At 34.5% G+C, this 18,499-nt stretch overlaps 1 protein-coding gene across 3 annotated transcripts; it reads right to left on the bottom strand.

Annotated features, from left to right (window-relative positions):
- Window positions 1–2,628: 2,628 nt before the first annotated feature.
- LOC133296938 (uncharacterized) lies at window positions 2,629–12,582 on the bottom strand. 3 transcript variants are annotated; one of them, XR_009749577.1, is made up of 7 exons: window positions 12,171–12,582; window positions 10,666–11,989; window positions 9,863–10,048; window positions 7,326–8,223; window positions 4,440–7,074; window positions 3,585–3,794; window positions 2,629–2,715 (listed from the first exon to the last, which is right to left on the bottom strand). XR_009749577.1 is itself a non-coding variant. In XM_061495983.1 (6 exons), the coding sequence occupies exons 2-6, from the start codon at window positions 11,891–11,893 to the stop codon at window positions 3,765–3,767; spliced, it is 4,977 nt and encodes a 1,658-aa protein (XP_061351967.1). In that variant the 5' UTR covers window positions 11,894–11,989; window positions 12,171–12,582; the 3' UTR covers window positions 3,460–3,764. The 3 variants fall into 3 exon arrangements, 2 of the variants coding, with proteins under 2 accessions (XP_061351967.1, XP_061351968.1); XM_061495983.1 differs by lacking the exon at window positions 2,629–2,715 and having other exon boundaries at window positions 3,460–3,794; XM_061495984.1 differs by lacking the exon at window positions 2,629–2,715 and having other exon boundaries at window positions 3,460–3,794; window positions 12,358–12,582.
- Between the last annotated feature and the right edge of the window lie 5,917 nt (window positions 12,583–18,499).

The following is an 18,499-nucleotide window of genomic DNA, read 5'->3' as shown; positions in this document are numbered from 1 at the left end:
AAAAAAAATAAAGGTGTAGGTCACACCTCTTTGTGAGAATGAAAGGATGTAAATTGTGTCATTTAAAAGGATAAACATTTTTTCCATTAATAATATTTATTATTATGTCTATTAAGATTGATTTTTTGGGTCTATAAATGAACCAATGATTATTAGGATTAATAATACCAATTTTGTAATGTATAAGCAATTAAAATTTGGAGAAAGAGAAATACAAATTTTTTAATTGAAAGTATAATCGATTAAGATTTTCGGAGAATAAGAAGTTTTCATATGAAAAGTACACTTTTTTAATTGAAAGTACATGCTAAAATAAAATGCTGAAAATTAGAGGTGGCAAAATAGGCTTAGCCCGGAGGGCCGACCCACCCTACCAGCCAAACGGGCGGGTTATCCCGCTAACACATTTTTTCTGTATATTTACTATATAACAAACCTGTTTTTGTGTGGCTAAGATCATTGGATTTACTGCTGATATATAAATGTTGACAGTTAGAGGTGGCAAAATGGGCTCGGCCTAGAGGGCCAGCCAACCTTGCATGTTAACGCATTTTTTTCTTTATATTTATGTCTAACAAATCCGTCTTTGTGTGGCTAAAATCATTGGATTTACTGTTGATATAAAATGCTGGTAATTAGATGTGGCAAAATGGGCTCGGCCTAGAGGGCCGGCCCACCCCGCCCGCCAACACGTCCCCCCCCCCCCCCCCCCCTCCCCCCTCCCCCTTACTGTAAATATTTCAGAAACAAGCATCAAATAAAATAAACAATCAGATTGTGATAAATGAAAATCCGTCTCTAAGAAATACTAAAAAAAAGCCGAGTCAAACTACGCAATTTATGAATGATTACATGGCAAGCTAATACAATGGCACCTACTAACTCAAATATTTGCCAACTCTACATATACAAAAAGCTAGAGTTACGTACCTCATAGTATTGATTTACAATTTGCTTTAACTTTTACAGAACAAACAAATTAATTTTTTTTTTCGGTACATCACACTAGTAATACTCTAGTTCCAACATAAGCAAAGTCAATTGACTCAATTCATTTTATTTCTTTCTTTTTATTCTTCGGCTCTCTTCATAAAAGTTAGAACGAATTATTATTATTAATGCAAAAAATAGAATTTAGATTCCAATAAAAATATTATTTGGAGAATTTCAATTATCCGAACAACTGAACAAGTACAATAGCATAAATTTAATTCTCTCCTCATTTGTGTAACTGGATTAGGGGAACCGCATATGGAATAATGTTTGCTAAAAATTGTGAAATTAATAACACTAACACAAGCGAATTTTAAAATGCAAAATCTCACATTCGAGTAGTAAAAAAACCAATGGATTGTAGTCCACCACAATCCACATTATAAATGAGGGAAAAAAAAAATATTTTTCATTTTAAAGGATATAACTTTGTGTTATTTTAGATCTTAACTATTGATTTGCATTAATCAACGTTATAATTTATCAAATCTAATTATATAATAAATTAGTAATTCGCAATAAATTATAACCATTGATTGACGAAAATCAACGCTTAGAATCTAAAATGACACAAAACTATATCCTTTAAAAGGACAAACATTTTTTTCATAAATTATTCATGATATTTTCTAATTAATATTAGAATTAATGTTAAAATTAATTAAGATTTTCAATAAGAAATTAGAAAATATGTATATTTTTGGTGCCAAATAAATGTGTCTTCTCAATGCCAAATGGGTTCCTTACTTTTTAGGGTTTCAATATAATCATTGTAAATTAGTGACATGACATGATAATTGTATTATGTATTTCAGATTGATCCTACCCTGATTAGTGTTTTGGTCGAGAGGTAGAGACCAGAGACACATACATTTCACATGACACACGACGAGATGACTATCACCTTGTAGGATATTGCGGCTATATCGGGATTGCCAACTGGCGGGTAAGTCGTTACCGGATCTACCTCAGAGGACTGGCTGGCCGTGTGTGAGGTGATTTTTGGTGGTAGGCCTTTGGCCAGTGAGCTCCCCAGTGGCGATATACGTCTTTCGAACTTTGATCGGTTGTCTGGGAATTGGGGTCAAGTAGCTGGGGATCACCAGTGAGAGATTTTTTTCACAAAGGCGCACATTGCGCGCATGTTAGGAGCATGGCTCCTATTGGACAGACTAGGAGGTAACAACATTGGATGTTGCTTATTTCCATTGCTCGGAGGGGGGTTTGAGCAGATTGGGCAATAGTATTGACCCAGGCAAATTAGACATGGGTGGATGCCACATTCTTCTTCAGATATGGGTATGGATCAAATTCCCACCTATTGCTCCCCCTCCTAGTCAGCTCGGGATGCACTTTGGATGCCAGTATGTGTCTTTATGTTTTTCCTATTTCAATACTAATTGCGACTTTTGTAGTTAATTTATATCTTTAATTTGGAAATTAGGTTTAATGCTCTAGCAAGGTTCAAACCACATGAGATTGTACATTATCGGGCAACCCTAGACACGTTATGTACGGATGAGGTGTGTTATATAATTTTTATATTTCAAAAAGTGATTACGTACGGTAATGAATACTAAATGTATGTTATTTTTTTGTGTAAGTGGTTTGATAACCATACAGAGATTACGTATTCTTGGGTATATCTCCTCATGAGCAATAGTTGTGGTTGGCCAGGACACAAGTGATCGGATTGGATCAACCAAATTTTATCCATTTTACCTACACTCAAAAATGTGTAAAAGAAACCTCGTAAGAAAACTGACTATAAATGTTAATTTTTGAAAATTATTTGCATAACATTTTTTTATTACACCACTCTTGCACACTTTCGTTTTGAAAGATGAACAAGAGAAGCAAAATCTACCCCTATCTTTTTTCCCAATCAGGAAGGTTTAAAAAATTATGTAACAAAAATAGTGTACAAGAATTATTTTCTTTTTAAGAAATAGTATTTTCACATGCAAGCTAAAACTCTTGTGCACTATACACAGTAAAGACCAAACCGATGGCGTCGCCACTTGTGTAATAGCTAGGGTTCAAAAACTTGGTTCAAATACCCCTAAGCAAGCAAAAGTCAGTTCCCTCAAAATAAAATAAAATACCAATGTCATTTTGCAGTATAATTAATCAGAATATATAAAGCATCAGCAATCCTCCACGATTGAAGACAAATTTTTTTTTTTTTTTTATAACAAGACAAATTTAATTAACAGCATCTTTGAAAGAAAAACTTCTTCGTTTCTATGGTTCGGGGAAGATAGTTGATGAGGCCACTAGTAAATCTATGCCAACTATGAGACGCCTTGGAACACAGAGCACTAGTAAATTAAAAAGGAAAAGAATTCATGTACCAAAAAGAAGAAGAAATTATTTACTCTTTACTTTCGGCAAAAAAATTTTACTGCAATTTCCTGTAGTTATCAGCTCATTAATTAAAACAATAAACGAGAAAACTAAGGGGAAAATAAAATTCCAAATCGACAATATTTATGGACTAACCTCTTCGAAATACTATATAACACGGAATGGAAACTACAGAATAAAAGAAAATCACAATAATCACAAGGAAAAAAAAATACAATACATACATATTTGCGGTTGACCAAGAATTCCTCAGGAACTGGAATGTTGATCAACTACACATATCATCTGGTACGTCTTTAATTGAGTGGCGACAACTCCAGAGAAGGACCGATATTTCCCGTTGAACTGCCGCACCTATTGACATTGAATGTTGAAGAAACATTGGCATAATTCACTTTCAACCTTCACACCTTGACATACTTGTCAACATAACCCTGCAGAAAATGTAGAGAATGGAACGTTTGAGAAAGTAATTTACATCTTAACACTCATGTATATTATTATGCTTAAATCAGTCTGACTAGTAATTAAATATTTTTTCCTAAATTAATTCATACATAATGCTTTCCATCTCCACATACATTTTGAAAATTAAAAGAAAAAGTAATCCTTGCAAGTAAAAATCATTGTAAGAGAGACCGCAGGTGACGTTCAATAGCAGTATAAAATCTGTGTTACAGACAAGAAGACTTGAGTAGACACTAACAAGAAATTTGGATATAAGAGAGTAGCAGTTCAACATAGGAGCAACTTTTCAGTTAAAATCCCTAAAGGAAACACTTAAAATGCAATCAAAATCACAGCACTGGCCCTTTCAAACAAGTTACACTTTATTTTTATTTTATTTTTATTATTTTAGCACTTGGATACAATCACATACCAAGAGAGAAGGGAAGTTGCTGTGCTTCCAGACTCTTGTCATTTTCTCAGCACAGATATTTGTTTATAAAATGCAGAGCTTTAAATTAATTCTATGCACAGCTTCAGATAGGGATGCAAAAATATAAAACCAAACTCATAACAGTTACATGTCAGGGGGAAAACAAACATAAAGAATAAGTGATGACAAAATCAATTACCATCACAAGCTTAGTCAACTTTCGCTGTGACGAGTCAATGTATTGACTTATCTTCGCTTGAGACTTGGGCATACGGTGGCCTTTCATGGCTCCTGACACCTTATCTACAGTCTTTTTCACAATGGTTTTGAAAGCTACCTTACTCATATTTCCCTGCCTCCACGATGGTTTCAAAACCTCCTTCACAAAATTGGCAATGGAAACTTTGAACAATTTCATCGATCTGGAATCCTTGCTCTTCTTTCTTTTCCCTGGAGACTTGATCTGATTAATCTCAACTTCCTCTGTAGTCATGTTTGCAACATCCACATGATTGCTTAGGCTCTCATTTTCAACAGCACCCACTTCTGCATCTGCTGTCTCACCATATTCATCATCATCATTTTGAGAAGTGGTAGAGGCAACAGCACCAACCTCCTGATGCTCGTTTTTCTCTTCCTCATCCAAAGACATATACGAATTTTTGGGTCTTAGGCTGATGTTAGATTCACCTGTAGCTTCCTGCTTCTGATCATAATTAATTTTCTTGAGAGAAGAGGAAGATGGTTCAATGCTGTCAAAAAGTGGATCATATTGGTCACCACCAGACCGAGGTAAAATCTGACCAACAGCTCTAGCTGATTTTGGTGAGGATGCTGACTGTCTTGATCCAACAACACCAACACCTTCCCTGTTAATATGAGTATGGTTCAATCTAGGCGAATCATAATTCTTACCATGAATTAGGTCATTTTCTTGTCTAAACATACTTGAACTGAATTTGGAACTTAGTGGCTGCTCGAAGGTTGATGCATAAGGATTATAATGAGCAGAAATTCTTGATCCCCCAAAAGGCTGAAGAGATGTTGAATGATTGCTATCCAGAACGTCTGGTGGATATCTGGATACAGTCTTCCCAGGAAGACCCAAATTATCCTCAGATGTAGAATATTGAAAATTATAAATTGATTGCTGCTTCTGTGATAATTGATGAAGGTGGGAAGATGTCTTAAAATGACCTTCAGGAGGCAACTTGCCACCCAAAGAAGGCTGTAGTCTGTTCAAATCTGACTCCCATGAAAATTGCTTTGGTTGAGGATGCAGGCCGCCAATAGATGAGGAGCTTGAAAATTTTGAATCCTGCATTGAAAGCTGATTATAACAGTCTTCTCTACTGAGATTAGGGCCTGAAAGTGATTGACTTGCTGGGTTCCCCTGAGGGGGATGCTTCGGAGAGAAAGCTTCTGTAAGCATGAAAGTTCGTGAATGATCCTGCATTGGAGGGTATGCTTGATCCTGAAACTCAGAACTCTGAGAATGAGTCGGTAACTCAGGCTTAATGGAAGTCTGAGAAACAAACTCAGTTCTTGAATGCAATTGACTCTGATTAAATTCTGAAGAAATATATGAATTTGCAACTCCCGAATTCAAACTGGTACTATACACTGCTCGTGATAGTGGCGGCGGCGGTGGTGGAGGCGGCAAGGATGTCCAAGAGCTATTAGGTGGTACACTAAAGTGAGAACTTTGTGTGTGTAATGGAGCTGTGTAAGGTTCAAATTTTTCTCTGGTAGTGGACTGAAAAGGAAAAAATGCATTTTGTTGCATCACACCATAATGCCTTAACATTTGTGGCATATGCACAGTATTTTCACCCTGGGAATGTGAAACAACAGGAGGACCAGGCAACTGGTAAGTCTTATGCGGTAATTCCACTAAGGAACCACTATGTGGAGGTAAATCTTTAGAATCCTGAGAGTGCAATGAAGGCTGCTCTGATGAAAGACATTGACCAACAGAACACGTGGCTGACTGTAGCTGAGTTGATGGTAACATATATGGTAAAGGTTCACAACCAGAAACCTTACTAGCACTAGCAGAAATCATTGATCTTTTATCAGGTGATGAATCACTAACGAAGGATGCATTTATAAGCTGAGATGGGTAACCAGAAGAATGTTCTGAAACTCCAACAGAAACATTGGACTGTATTTGCTGGACAAACGAAGCAGTTTCTGAGTAAATGATATCTTTACCATCAGACGGTTTAAAAGCATCATCACCACTTAAAACTTTAGGGTGAACGCCATCATCCAAGCGTTGCTGATGAGAATCCACATCATTCTGAAACCTATCATTTTCATTGATTAAAGGCTTAGGCTCCTCTCTGACTACTAAGATTTCCTGCACTTCAGGAGCAACCTCTCTGAAACCCTCAGATTTAATTGGATCACTAATAACCGATTGACCATCAAGACCAAAGGGATTAGACACAACAGTAAGCCTCCCAGAATCTTCATTTCTCTGCACTACTTCCTGGCCAATTACATTCTGCCTAAGATCCACATCCTGACTTCTGACTCCATCATGCTCATAATCTGACACTTCAGAAGAAATATTCTTCATGCCTTCATTAATCCTAGAATTTTTTGCATGAGAATAAACTTCCAGATCATGTTTATTCCTATACCGCCTTGAAGTAGTATTCTTGTCAGATTCATGGTGAACGTACCTACAGGATGCTCCGCGATAGCACTTTCCTCGAAGGAAGTCGAAGCACTGACCCTTGTCCCTTTTCACATTCTCACCACCATAGTCACCTGATCGTCTTGAGATTGGAGATCTACTCCTGCTTCTACGATGCCGAGGGGACCGGCTGAAACAAACAAATTTTGAAATTTTCTAAATATAATATTCTTCAGAGAGATAATTGAAGTGATCAAGATCAAGACTTTAATTGTGAAGAAAGACAATTGATCTTCACTAACAGGAGGGAGATTTTAGGTTCAATTCATACAACAAAATAACCTAGAAAAGCATGGCTAGTGCATCCTACACAATTTTGTTTGGGGACAAGATTCAAGTTAACAGAAGTTAGTCAGGGCAACGCACAACAGCACTACATACCTGCGAGACCGGCTCCTTTTATCCTTTCTCCTTTGGGGACTCCTCCTCCTCCTCCTCCTACTCCTGTCTAGAGGAGATCGGCTGCGGCTCCAGCTTCTATCTCTTTTGTTAAGCCTCCTAGTCTGACGATAGCGAGAATCATCAGAGTCACTGTCTGTAGGACCTTCTCTGGGATGTCTTCCAAATTCATCTACTTTCAGAACATTTGGTTCAAACTTTGAGGTTTTCCTCTCATTTTCCTGTTCAGCATTACCACTCTTACTTACATTGTCAATGCCAGTACCACCTAACCCATCTTTTCCCTGGAAAGCTTCAAGCGAAGAAGCAACATTAACAGACAACTGATTTTCAAGGTTATGCTCAATACATCCATCACTGCTCCAACGTGAGACAGATCTTTTACGGGGTCCCTTAGACTCATTTACTAAATGTGGAGATACTTCTGAATCATTCTGCGATGTTTTGCTGAGCAGCACAAACCCCTTTTGAGCACTGGAGGGACTCTTAGATCCAATATCTGTCTCCAAATAACTCCCAGAATCTTTATGGGCAGCTGAAACACCAGTGACAACTCCTGCTGAGAGTGTCAAAACAATAGCATCTGCAGCACAGCCTTCATCTTCATTATCAGAAGTGTCATCAGAAGCATAATCTTGAAGAAGTCTTATTGGACTGCCACTCCTTATAAGATGCCCAGAATCTCTACTGGGATTAGTGGCTTCATTATGATCAGAAGTACCATTTTGTGTGGAATCATCATCTGGAGAAGCTGCAGATCTCTCCAAAACAGTGCCCAGGGGGAATTCAGCCACTTCAGTTGAGCCATTTACAGGACTACGGACGTTGGTAACTGATCTTGCAGATTGCATGAGCTCCAAATCAGATAAAAGCCCTGGTCCTGTATTTCATTAAAGAGTCTTATTAACACAAAAATAAAAAATTCTTTGAATCAAGGAATCTATCAGAGTTAGCTCTAGGATGGATTTGACATCAAATAACACAGTAGACACTTCAAATTATACCACTTCTGAATTATGATAAGGCTACCGCAGAAAGGAGATGAAAAGTAATCACTTCTGAATGTATTCAGCAAAAAAAGAGCAAATGATCCATCGACAGTGATCATGAACTGTCACTTGACACTTTTTTGCATGGACAATTATAAACATATCCTCTTTTTCAATAATAAAAGGAGGAATTTAGTGCTTCATCTCAAAATTATAGAAATTATTTAAAGAAAAGACAAATTAACAATAAAAAATTCCTATAGTGGATATTAAAGGAAAATTTGTAATATTTTTAATTTCTGTAGTCAGTGCATGCAATCTGTTAGAAAATGTGAGTGATCAATATTTATTATGTCTTTGGGAATTATAGTAGTTAATGTATCGCTGAGAAGATTAGAGTCATAGGAAATAGTTCAATATTTATTATCATTCTTGTAAATGTAAAATGTATTCTTTTATGAATATAAATATAAGAAAAGAGGGCGAGCTTGGAGCAGTGGTAAAGCTTTATGACTAAAAGGTCACGGGTTCGAATCTGAAAAACAACCTCTTTGCAAATATGCAAGGGTAAAGGCTGTGAACAAAGATTGTCTTCACCCTACCCTCGCTAGTCGGGGTTTAATAGAGAGTGGTTTTGGTATATAAATATCAAAGATACTGAGTGCTCTGCTCAAGCAATTCACAGAACTTCTATTTTTTTTTTTATATGTCTATTTCTATGTTTCTTAAGTCAATCCTCAGACAGTCAAATCAGATTCAGAGTTTAAAGTGAGAAAGTCATCAAACACTCTAAATTAAGTAATTAATGTACTCAGAACTGAAAATCAGTGCTGAATTCTAGTGATAAAACTTTTAGTGTAATAAGTATAAAGAACCAATTCAACCCAAAAGCTTAAGCTGGTGGATGAGGCTACGTTTATGGTTTTATATATCTCTAACAAGCACCCTCACATGAGAGCCCACTGGGCTTGAAGGGTGGACAATGCACAGGCCCACTTACTTGTGCTAAAAAATTCCACAAGAAAAAGTGGGGGGCGATGAGGATCAAACCCGGGACACGAAGGTCTGATACCATATAAAGAACCAATTCAACCCAAAAGCTTAAGCTGTTAGGTGAGGATCTTTTTAATGATTTTATATTTTACTCTAACACGACCCCTTACAAGAGAACTCATTGGGTTTGAAAGGTGGATGATGCATCTGGCCCAGCCTACCTGTGCTAAGAAATTTCACAAAGAAAATTGGGGGGCGGCGAGGATAGAACCCAGGACACCGAGGCTCTGATACCATGTAAAGAATCAATTCAACCCAAAAGCTTAAACTTGTGGGTGAGGCTACATTTATGGTTTTATATATCTCTAACAATAACAAATCACATGCACCCCTAATTTTGACAAATATCAATCATCACCATTAATACTTGATCGACTAAATATAAAAATGTCTGACCAATCAAAGGGAAGCTCAGATCATATAAGTAATTCCAAAATTAATCAAACATAAAGAGCTGTGGTTTTTCTGAAATGGAACCTTCATTTTGTTTGCTGCCTCCCACGGATCCAAAGCATGATGCACCACAGGATAAGATGCCCTCGGCATGGTCATTTTCTGTGGAATTTTCATTCACATTGAACACCTCAACGCGATCATGCTGCTGAGTAAGGGCTTCGATCGCATAATTTGACCCCTGGTCCTTGTCAGAAAGTGTGATATCATCTTAACCGACCCATAGAGAAATAAAAATAAAGCAGATCAGATTCAACATCTAAAATAAATTGTTATAAGTTTAAATAAGTATTTATCAGAATAAAATTATACAAAGCAACACTAATAAGCATAATGAGACTAGGTCTTGGCCACTCCTGTTCTCTCCTAGCCAATGTTCAGCCAACTATCATCCAAAAAAGCGCATAGCAACCAGTCCAATAAGAAAAACAAAAATAATAACCCACAGCCCCCCCCCCCCCCCACACTCTTTTTCTTTCCTATTCTGATGCATAAGCTGAGATTTTCACCCATAAGACCACTTATAGAGAAATTATATAATGTGAAAAGTCTGTCTTTACTCTTCAGAGTAAAAGTGCAAGCAGTGAAATCTGATTAAAAAAATATAAAAGTGGGTTCTCACATATCCATGGTTGGTTACCAGGTGCTTTTATTATATAAAACTCTAAACCATTGGCTTCTCCATCAATGGTTATCAACTCCACACTTTATTACCACAGCATAAAAAATGTTAGATTTCAACCATCATGAAAGCATTAACATATGAGAAACAGTATCATAAGATTCATAACATATTATGTCAGGATCATATAACAAAGAAAACTAACCTTCCATCTCCATGTCAGAATCAGCACTTCCAGTTGCCACATGCAGATTAAACTGTTTCCCTGAAGAGTCTACCACTAGAGGTGTTAACTGCGATTCACTATTCTTTCCATGCCATCTAGGTTCCAAATTACATTTCTTCTTCATCCAAAGGAAATATGCATTAGAGATTGCCGCTTCAGTTCCTGGGTCACCACCAAACAAAAATGCATATTCAGGATTCTGAAATTCATCTTGCCGAATCTTGTCTTCAATATCAGCACCATTCTCAGCAATAAGCTGACATAAAGCTTCAATCTTCTGCACATTCTTTTCTTCTGTTGGTCGGGGCGGAGGTGGGGGAAGATCCAAAGTCATACTTCTAGTTGACAGTAGCTCATCTCTATAAGCAACAGCAACTTCTCTACAACTTCCACTGTCCTGATTGGGATCAGAATTGTGTACAGGCGCAATACCAGATGGATAGGAAGCTACAATCCCATCAACTGTATCCACAGCCTTCAATTCAAAGCCAGAAACATTATGGGAGGATGCAGAAGTCATAGGAGGGATAGGAGGTGGTGGAGATGGTGGAACAGGTGGTGGCGAGGATGGCAGCGGTGGGGGAGTAATGGACGGCAGTTGGTAATTCGCAACAGTTGAATGTTGATACATTCCAGAAGGGGGTGGCAGGGGAGGAGGAGTATTATGGCTCCGCTGCAGATTCTGCGCATCATCGGGCCGTGGAGGAGGAGGTGGTGGATGGAAAGGAGGATTATATAAAATTTGTCCTTGGGAAGAAGATGGAGGAGGGGGTGGAGGAGGTGGCAATACTCTAGCTGGTGGCCGTGGAGCCCAAGATGTTTCCTGGTGAGAGTGGCCAAGAGGAGGAGGAGGTACCTGGGGTGGAATATGATGACCCTGGACCCCTAAATTTGAAGAATACTGTGAACTCCGTCCAAGGCTAGAGACCAGTTGCGGCACCATGGTGTTCCCAGGGTGCAATTGAGAAGGGATGGCATATGATTGTCCTGCATTTTGCATCACACTAGGTGGTACTTGAATGGGAAGATTCACAGGAACTGTGGAAGAACTGGTGGGAGGTCCATGTAAATAGGCTTGAGGAGGTGGTGGACCACCAATGTTAGGTGGCACAAATTGCTGGAAATGAGGGGGAGCCTGCTGATAACCTGGCGGCGGCACCGGCACAGGAGGGAAATGATGACCACCGCGATTCACTTGATTATACATCTATCAGTCGCAAAACTGATGTTCCACTAACACTTGCAATCAAAGCAACATCAAAAACACAATCTTCAATATTTTTGACACTCAATAGAGGATCCCCTGAACAAGAGCATAAACAATTTTGAGCAAAACAACAAGATACAAGCAGCAACAAATGCAACTTTTTGTGGCACTGTGATATGAGCTATAAAACTCAGCTATTCACATATAACATGATTCAATAAAAGAAACAATACCAAATTAAATGCATCTAACAAAAAATTGTAAAGATTTTCCTAACCGTTTTCTATAAACACACAAAACTGATTTATTTCCTTTTTTGTTCCAATCATCAACATTGCACAACCCGGAACGGCACCACCATGCACGATACGCTTCGTTTCAATTTTTCCATCAATATTATCCAATTTCGGAGGAACCCACCACAGTTTCAAACAAGCAGAACTCTCCAAACACGCACCACTTACCGCGTCGATGACGTGGAATCGCGACGGAGGAACGAAGAACCGAGATTCGGGAACGCTAGGGTTTTGGTGACGAGGGTTTTCGCAGTGACAAGAAAAAGCTTTGAGGAATATAAAGGCTAGGGAAGAAGGTGGTTTGTGATAAAGTACATTTGATTCAGCAAGTTGTTATTTCGCGCATGAGTGAGAAGAAGACCGAAAGAGTTTTTGGAAGTGGAAACAGATTAATGTGGCAAATCCAAATGGAAAGAGAAAAATCATCTTCGATTGCTTTGGAACCGTTACTGGTGTAAACAGCGTAAAAGTATTTGTCATTTTCAATACACCGTATATAAGATAATATCATTTAGTATTTAGTAATACACCGTATAATACTATGGGAAAGTGTTTGTGTTTGTTATTTTAAATGACATAAAGTTATGTTATTTTAAAAGAGAGATAGACACAGAATTTTTTTTATTTAAATTTTAAAATTAAAAAAAATATCCATTGTTTCTCTTCCATGATTTTTATTTTTCTATGTCTATCTCTATCTTAAAATGACATAACTTATATCATTTAAAATGACAAATACCAAACCCTAATACTATATAGGATAAAAATAAATACTTTTTAATAAAAATAAATATTTTTTAATAAAAATATCTTTTAATAAAGAATTTATATAATTCTTCAAAAAATATCATATGATATTAACTTTTATAAAAAATCTATTGATCAGTGTATCCAAAAACAAAATTACTTTTGTTATCAAAAAAAAAAAAAAAATTACTTTTTCTAAAAATAAAAAATATTTAATATTTTAAAATTTAATATATTGAAGAATTAATTTTTATTTTAATATTCAATATCTTGATATGTTTTATCACTTTTTTAGGTTTTATTTTTTTTATGTTACATAAAAAAAAATTATCTCTTACTCTCACTTCAATTTTTGTATTCTTTTTAAAAAAATAAAATAAAGTGGATACCACCATTTATTTTCTTTCCTAATTTTATAAAAAAAAGACTCCACTTTCTTTTTTTCCTAATTTTATAAAAAAGAAAAAATGTAAAAAAATACAAAAAAAAAAAAAAAAAACACATCAAAACGACGGTTTCAAAAGTTGTCATTTAATATCATAAACACTTAACCTAAGTAAAAACATATCAAAAGACATAATTTCATTAAAAATGTCATAATTTTGTGTTATTTAAAATGAAAAATATTTATATATATATATATATATATATATATATATATATATATATGGGCTTAACATTTCTGCAGCAGCCGTAGATAGTGTTATCTACAGCTGACACAGAAAAGTGGTCCGCACGGCTTTTTAAAAAAAAAAAAACTCAGGATCCGGTGCCGTATCCTAGGATCCGGGCGCGGATCCTTACTTGCTGTAGGTACAGCAGCTGCAGAAATCATTTTGCCTATATATATATATATAGGGAAGGTTATATTTAGAACCTATTTTCGTTTACAACTTCTTACAATTATATCTTAACCGTTGTTTTCCATCAATCAACGGTTCAGATTTTCCCAAATCAAATTTATTAATTAATTATTAATTCACAATAAATGACAACCGTTGATTGGCGGAAATCAACGGTTAAGATATGTTTGTAAGAGTTTGTAAACTATTTGGGTTATAAATATAACTCATCTCCTATATATAGGGCTTTACTTTTATCTTGCTGCTTGACATCTAGCAAATAAATTCGAGAAATCATAACAATAAAAAGGTGGGTGAAAGCATTAAATTCGGGGAATCATAAACATCCAACAAATAAATTCAGAGAATCATAACCCTACAAAGGTGGGTGAAATCATTAAATTTTAGAAATCATAACCAATCAACGGTTTAAGATTTATTGCTAGACGTCCAGCAACTAGAGAAATGACTTTACCACACACACACACACATGCGTGTGTGTATGGGAAACGAATCCACCTACCACCAAAAAAGCTTATCACTCTTACAATCAATTTAATCACCGTTAATTTTCGTCAATCTAACGGTTATAATTTATTGAAAATTACAAATATTTATTGTGTCACACTTATTAATTAATTATTAATTATAAATTTTAGATTGACGAAAATCAACGATATTTAAATTGGTTGTAAGAGTGGTAAACTTTTTTCGTGGTAAGTATATACAGCCACCATATATATATATGTATATATATATATATATATATATATATATATATATATATATATGTATATGTATATGGGGCAGGATATTCTTACACCGTGTAAGAGTTAGAAGTCTTACACTCAATCTTGACCATTGATCCACTTGTATCCAATGACTCTGGTTACTAAAAACTTTGAGCCCTTAGATATAAGTGGAATTAACGGAAAAGATTAAGAGTGTAACTTACACTGATGTAAAATGATCTTGACCTTATATATATATATATATATATATATATATATATATATATATATATATATATATATTCTTTTCTCATGTCATAGACATAACAAGTGGTGAGATCCACACTTGTTAAAACAAAATAAAAAAAGAATAGCACGGATTTCGATATCTTACAACATGAGAAAATAATTTCCTTATATATAGGATTTAAAGTTACTTTAGATTATTTTATCCAAAGATCACCAAAATGCACACATAAAAGTATGTGGAACCCTTTTTTTTTCTTTCTTCTTTTCACATGGGTCTACGTGGACCCACACACTTTTTTGTGTGTATTTATGTAAACATTAAATAAAGTTATTTAAAGTAAGTTTACAAACTTTAAACCCATATATATATATATATATATATATATATATATATATATATATAGAGAGAGAGGCAGGATCCGTTGACACCAGTGTTAATTTTCAAATTTGACACCTCATCTGAAAGCCGTTAGATAAAAAAAGATCAACGACTCTGATTTGTAAGCATGTGTCACCATTGATCTTTTTTTATCCAACGGCTCTCAGATGAGGTGTCAAACTTTAAATTTGACACCGGTCTCAAAAGATCCTACCTCATATATATATGTATATATATATATATATAAAGGGATAGATTATATATCTAATATTTTAAAGAAAACTCATTCTTTGGCAAGTATACTGACATGTCGCTTTCTCCTTCACTTTCAGTTTTGTGTTCACACTACAACATATTTAAAACCTTTTCTTCTTTGGTAAAATCAGTAAATAGAAAAATTAAAAAGAAAATCGAATTTGTAATTTAAATCAATGGAGAAGATTTGTTAACAATTGTTGATGGCAGACAGCTCATTTAATGTCCCTCTACTTTCTGCATTTGAATTTTCAAATTAATAATATCTCACTGCTTTTTGAAATATTGATTTTCAATTTTGAATTTGAATTTTTAATTTTTAATTTGAATTTTTAATTTTTAATTTGAATTTTAAAGGGTGGGAAAACATTTGAACAATTGGTTATGGCAAACAGCTCATTTACTATCCTATTTTTTTTATAGACATTATCTCATTACTTTCTACATGGGTAATTGTTAATCCTATTAATCCTTAAAAAAAATGAAAATATTTTGTAAAGAACGCAAATATTTTACGTATAAATAGGATATGTGGTATTGGGTTTTTTTCATTTGGTAATTAGCTTATGTGCACATGTTTCTTCTCTTATTTATCTTCTTCATCTTCTCAAATTTGGTAATTAGCTTATGTGCATATATTTCTTCTCTTATCTGTCTGTTTATCTTCTTCATCTTCTCAAATTGTTGTTCTATTACATGAACATGTAATATTTTTGGTTTTTTTTTTTGCAGTTTTTTTGTAGAACAAAACTGACTGGATGATTTTGAATCACTGGGATATGTGCTTTTGTACTTCCTCAGAGGAAGGTATGACATTATTCTTTATCTGTTTTTCTTCTATAAGTATTTTCTCCATAATCTGATATCATGAATGAATGAGATGATATAATAAAATGTCTTATCTTTTTTAAATGACTAAATATTTGACTTTAGCCTTCTTTGGAAATATCTACATGCTGCAACAAAGAAACAAAAGTATACAACGAGCAATGGCATAATGCGTGGATCATTCTGGCCTTTTGGGAAGTTCTCTCTTTTTCTCTCATGTGTGTTATCTGTGCTCTTTGAGCACCATCTCAAAATTCAACACGGTAAAAATTTCTCATTTATCTTAAAGTTCTTCTATATTCTATCTTTAATTTATGCAAGAGCAAGATGAGCTTTCCCTTCTATTCTTCCTATCCATATATAATTTGTTTCACATTGTTGTTGCTGCTATTTAATTTATGTTTGTTCTTGACAAATAATCTTACTGTTATTTAATATATAACAAACAAATTAAACTTTCATTCTTTTAATGTAAGAGTATAAATAACACAATTTCATATGTCATAAATGAAAACTAGAAACTATTACTTGGAGAATATGCACATCCTTGTATCCATGTTTCCCACTACTTTCTATACTAAAAATTATTAAGCTTATTAATAATATTAATTATTATGTCAATTGGTTGGAAAAATATTTAATATTGAAAATTTAAATTTTGAACTTGAAAAGTGAAAAAAGAGTTCAGCATTTAATCTTCTTGTAATGGGAAAAAAAAATATCTATATAAGAAATTTGAATTTAATATAAAATTATAGATTAAACAAAAAAATATTTAAAATTATAAAATATATGTAAAGTTGATAAAAAAAATAATTTAAAAAAAAATAAGAAATGACGAATTTATACTTAAAAAGAATATTTATTAAAATTTAAACTTAAAAAAGTAATACAAAAAGAGAAAAAAAAATTTCGTACCAATATTTTTTTAAAAAAATATTTAACATAAACATTTTGAATATATATGTATAACCAATTTAAAAAAAATATGAAAATCATAAATTAATACAAAAAAAATTTAAATTTTAAATTTAAATAAAAAAAATAAAACAACCTCTATCATTCTGTAAAAAAAAATTATAAAAATTTTATAACTATGAAAATGAAAATTTTAATTTAGTATATAAGAAAGAAATTAAAATTTCATTTTTTTATTGCAAAAAGATAATTAACACAATTTCCTATGTCGTAAATGAATAACTAAAAGCTATTAGATTACCAAAAAAAAAACTAAAAGCTATTACATGGAAAAAGTACACAACTTTCTATAGATGTTTTTCACTGCTTTTTGTATGAAAAATTATTAAGATTATCTTGTTTTTCCCCTTGTCTTACTGAGATTTCTTGTTTAGAGATCTCACCCCATGTTTGGGGCGCTTATTTCAGGTTTAGGTAATGTTGAGACCTCAGGCAGCAGGAGGTCGGAGCTGAGTTAGATTTGCTGTTATATTATGCTGACATGTTGGATGCTGGATATGCATGCTGCTTTATGCTTTTAGTTCATTTATGATTTATAATTATCTTGTTGAGACGCTGTTGATTTGGTGAGCATGGGAATTGTCCATGACATATAGTCTTGTTTATGTCTTTAGTTATTTGGAGTTGTAATAATGTATCAGGATTATTGTCTGGACTACGAGTTGTAGATCTGTGACTTAGATACTCACTTTATTTATATATTGAGGTATTTCAGTAGATGTCTTATTGCAATTTACATACAGGCGATGTTTTTATGAAATTGATTAAGTAATCAAGATGGTAATTGATAATGACGTCATAATTGAAAAGAAAAAGAATATTCCGCATTTTTAATTAAGCACCGCTTAATACGATGTAATGTTAATATTTCGGGTATACACGGGGTGTTACATTTTATGGTATCAGAGCAACAGTTCTAGGGAAAAGCCTGTATGTATTGCAATGATTAGGATGTTTGGTTGTGTCTGTCTTGTGTGTTTGCTCCACTGGTTTGTATTATGATGATGCATATGTGATCACATTGCGTAGGCCTGATCAACTCATAATTTGTGTAACTTGTGCGTAGTCATGGTAGGATTCAGGAGAACATGTGAGACTGCTGATGATCAACTTGATCCAATCCTGACTGCATTGGCTGAGATGCAGGAGGCCACTAGATTGGCCAACGTGGCAATGATGGACGCTGTTAGAGAAGCGAACCAGAAAGCCACGGAGGATGCTCTTGAGGCAAATCGGTTGGCGAACATGACCCTGATGAGGGCCATGATGGAGGAGATGAGAGCTGGTCCAGCTGTTGGTCA

This window comes from Gastrolobium bilobum, unplaced genomic scaffold, assembly GCF_033153095.1.
Source record: "Gastrolobium bilobum isolate Gb01-03AN ecotype WA unplaced genomic scaffold, APGP_CSIRO_Gbil_v1 utg33520, whole genome shotgun sequence".
NCBI lineage: Eukaryota > Viridiplantae > Streptophyta > Magnoliopsida > Fabales > Fabaceae > Gastrolobium > Gastrolobium bilobum.
Note: the sequence above shows the minus strand (reverse complement) of the source record. Positions and strands in the feature narration are given on the sequence as shown.

Bases quoted from the DNA above. Each gene is read 5' to 3' on its own strand.
- LOC133296938 (XM_061495983.1), bottom strand. From the start codon at position 11,893: ATGTATAATCAAGTGAATCGCGGTGGTCATCATTTCCCTCCTGTGCCG. The intron at 10,049-10,665 runs GTTAGTTTTCTT...GGGTCGGTTAAG, and splicing joins TTCTGACATGGAGATGGAAG to ATGATATCACACTTTCTGAC. The intron at 7,075-7,325 runs GTATGTAGTGCT...TGTTTGTTTCAG, and splicing joins AAAAGGAGCCGGTCTCGCAG to CCGGTCCCCTCGGCATCGTA.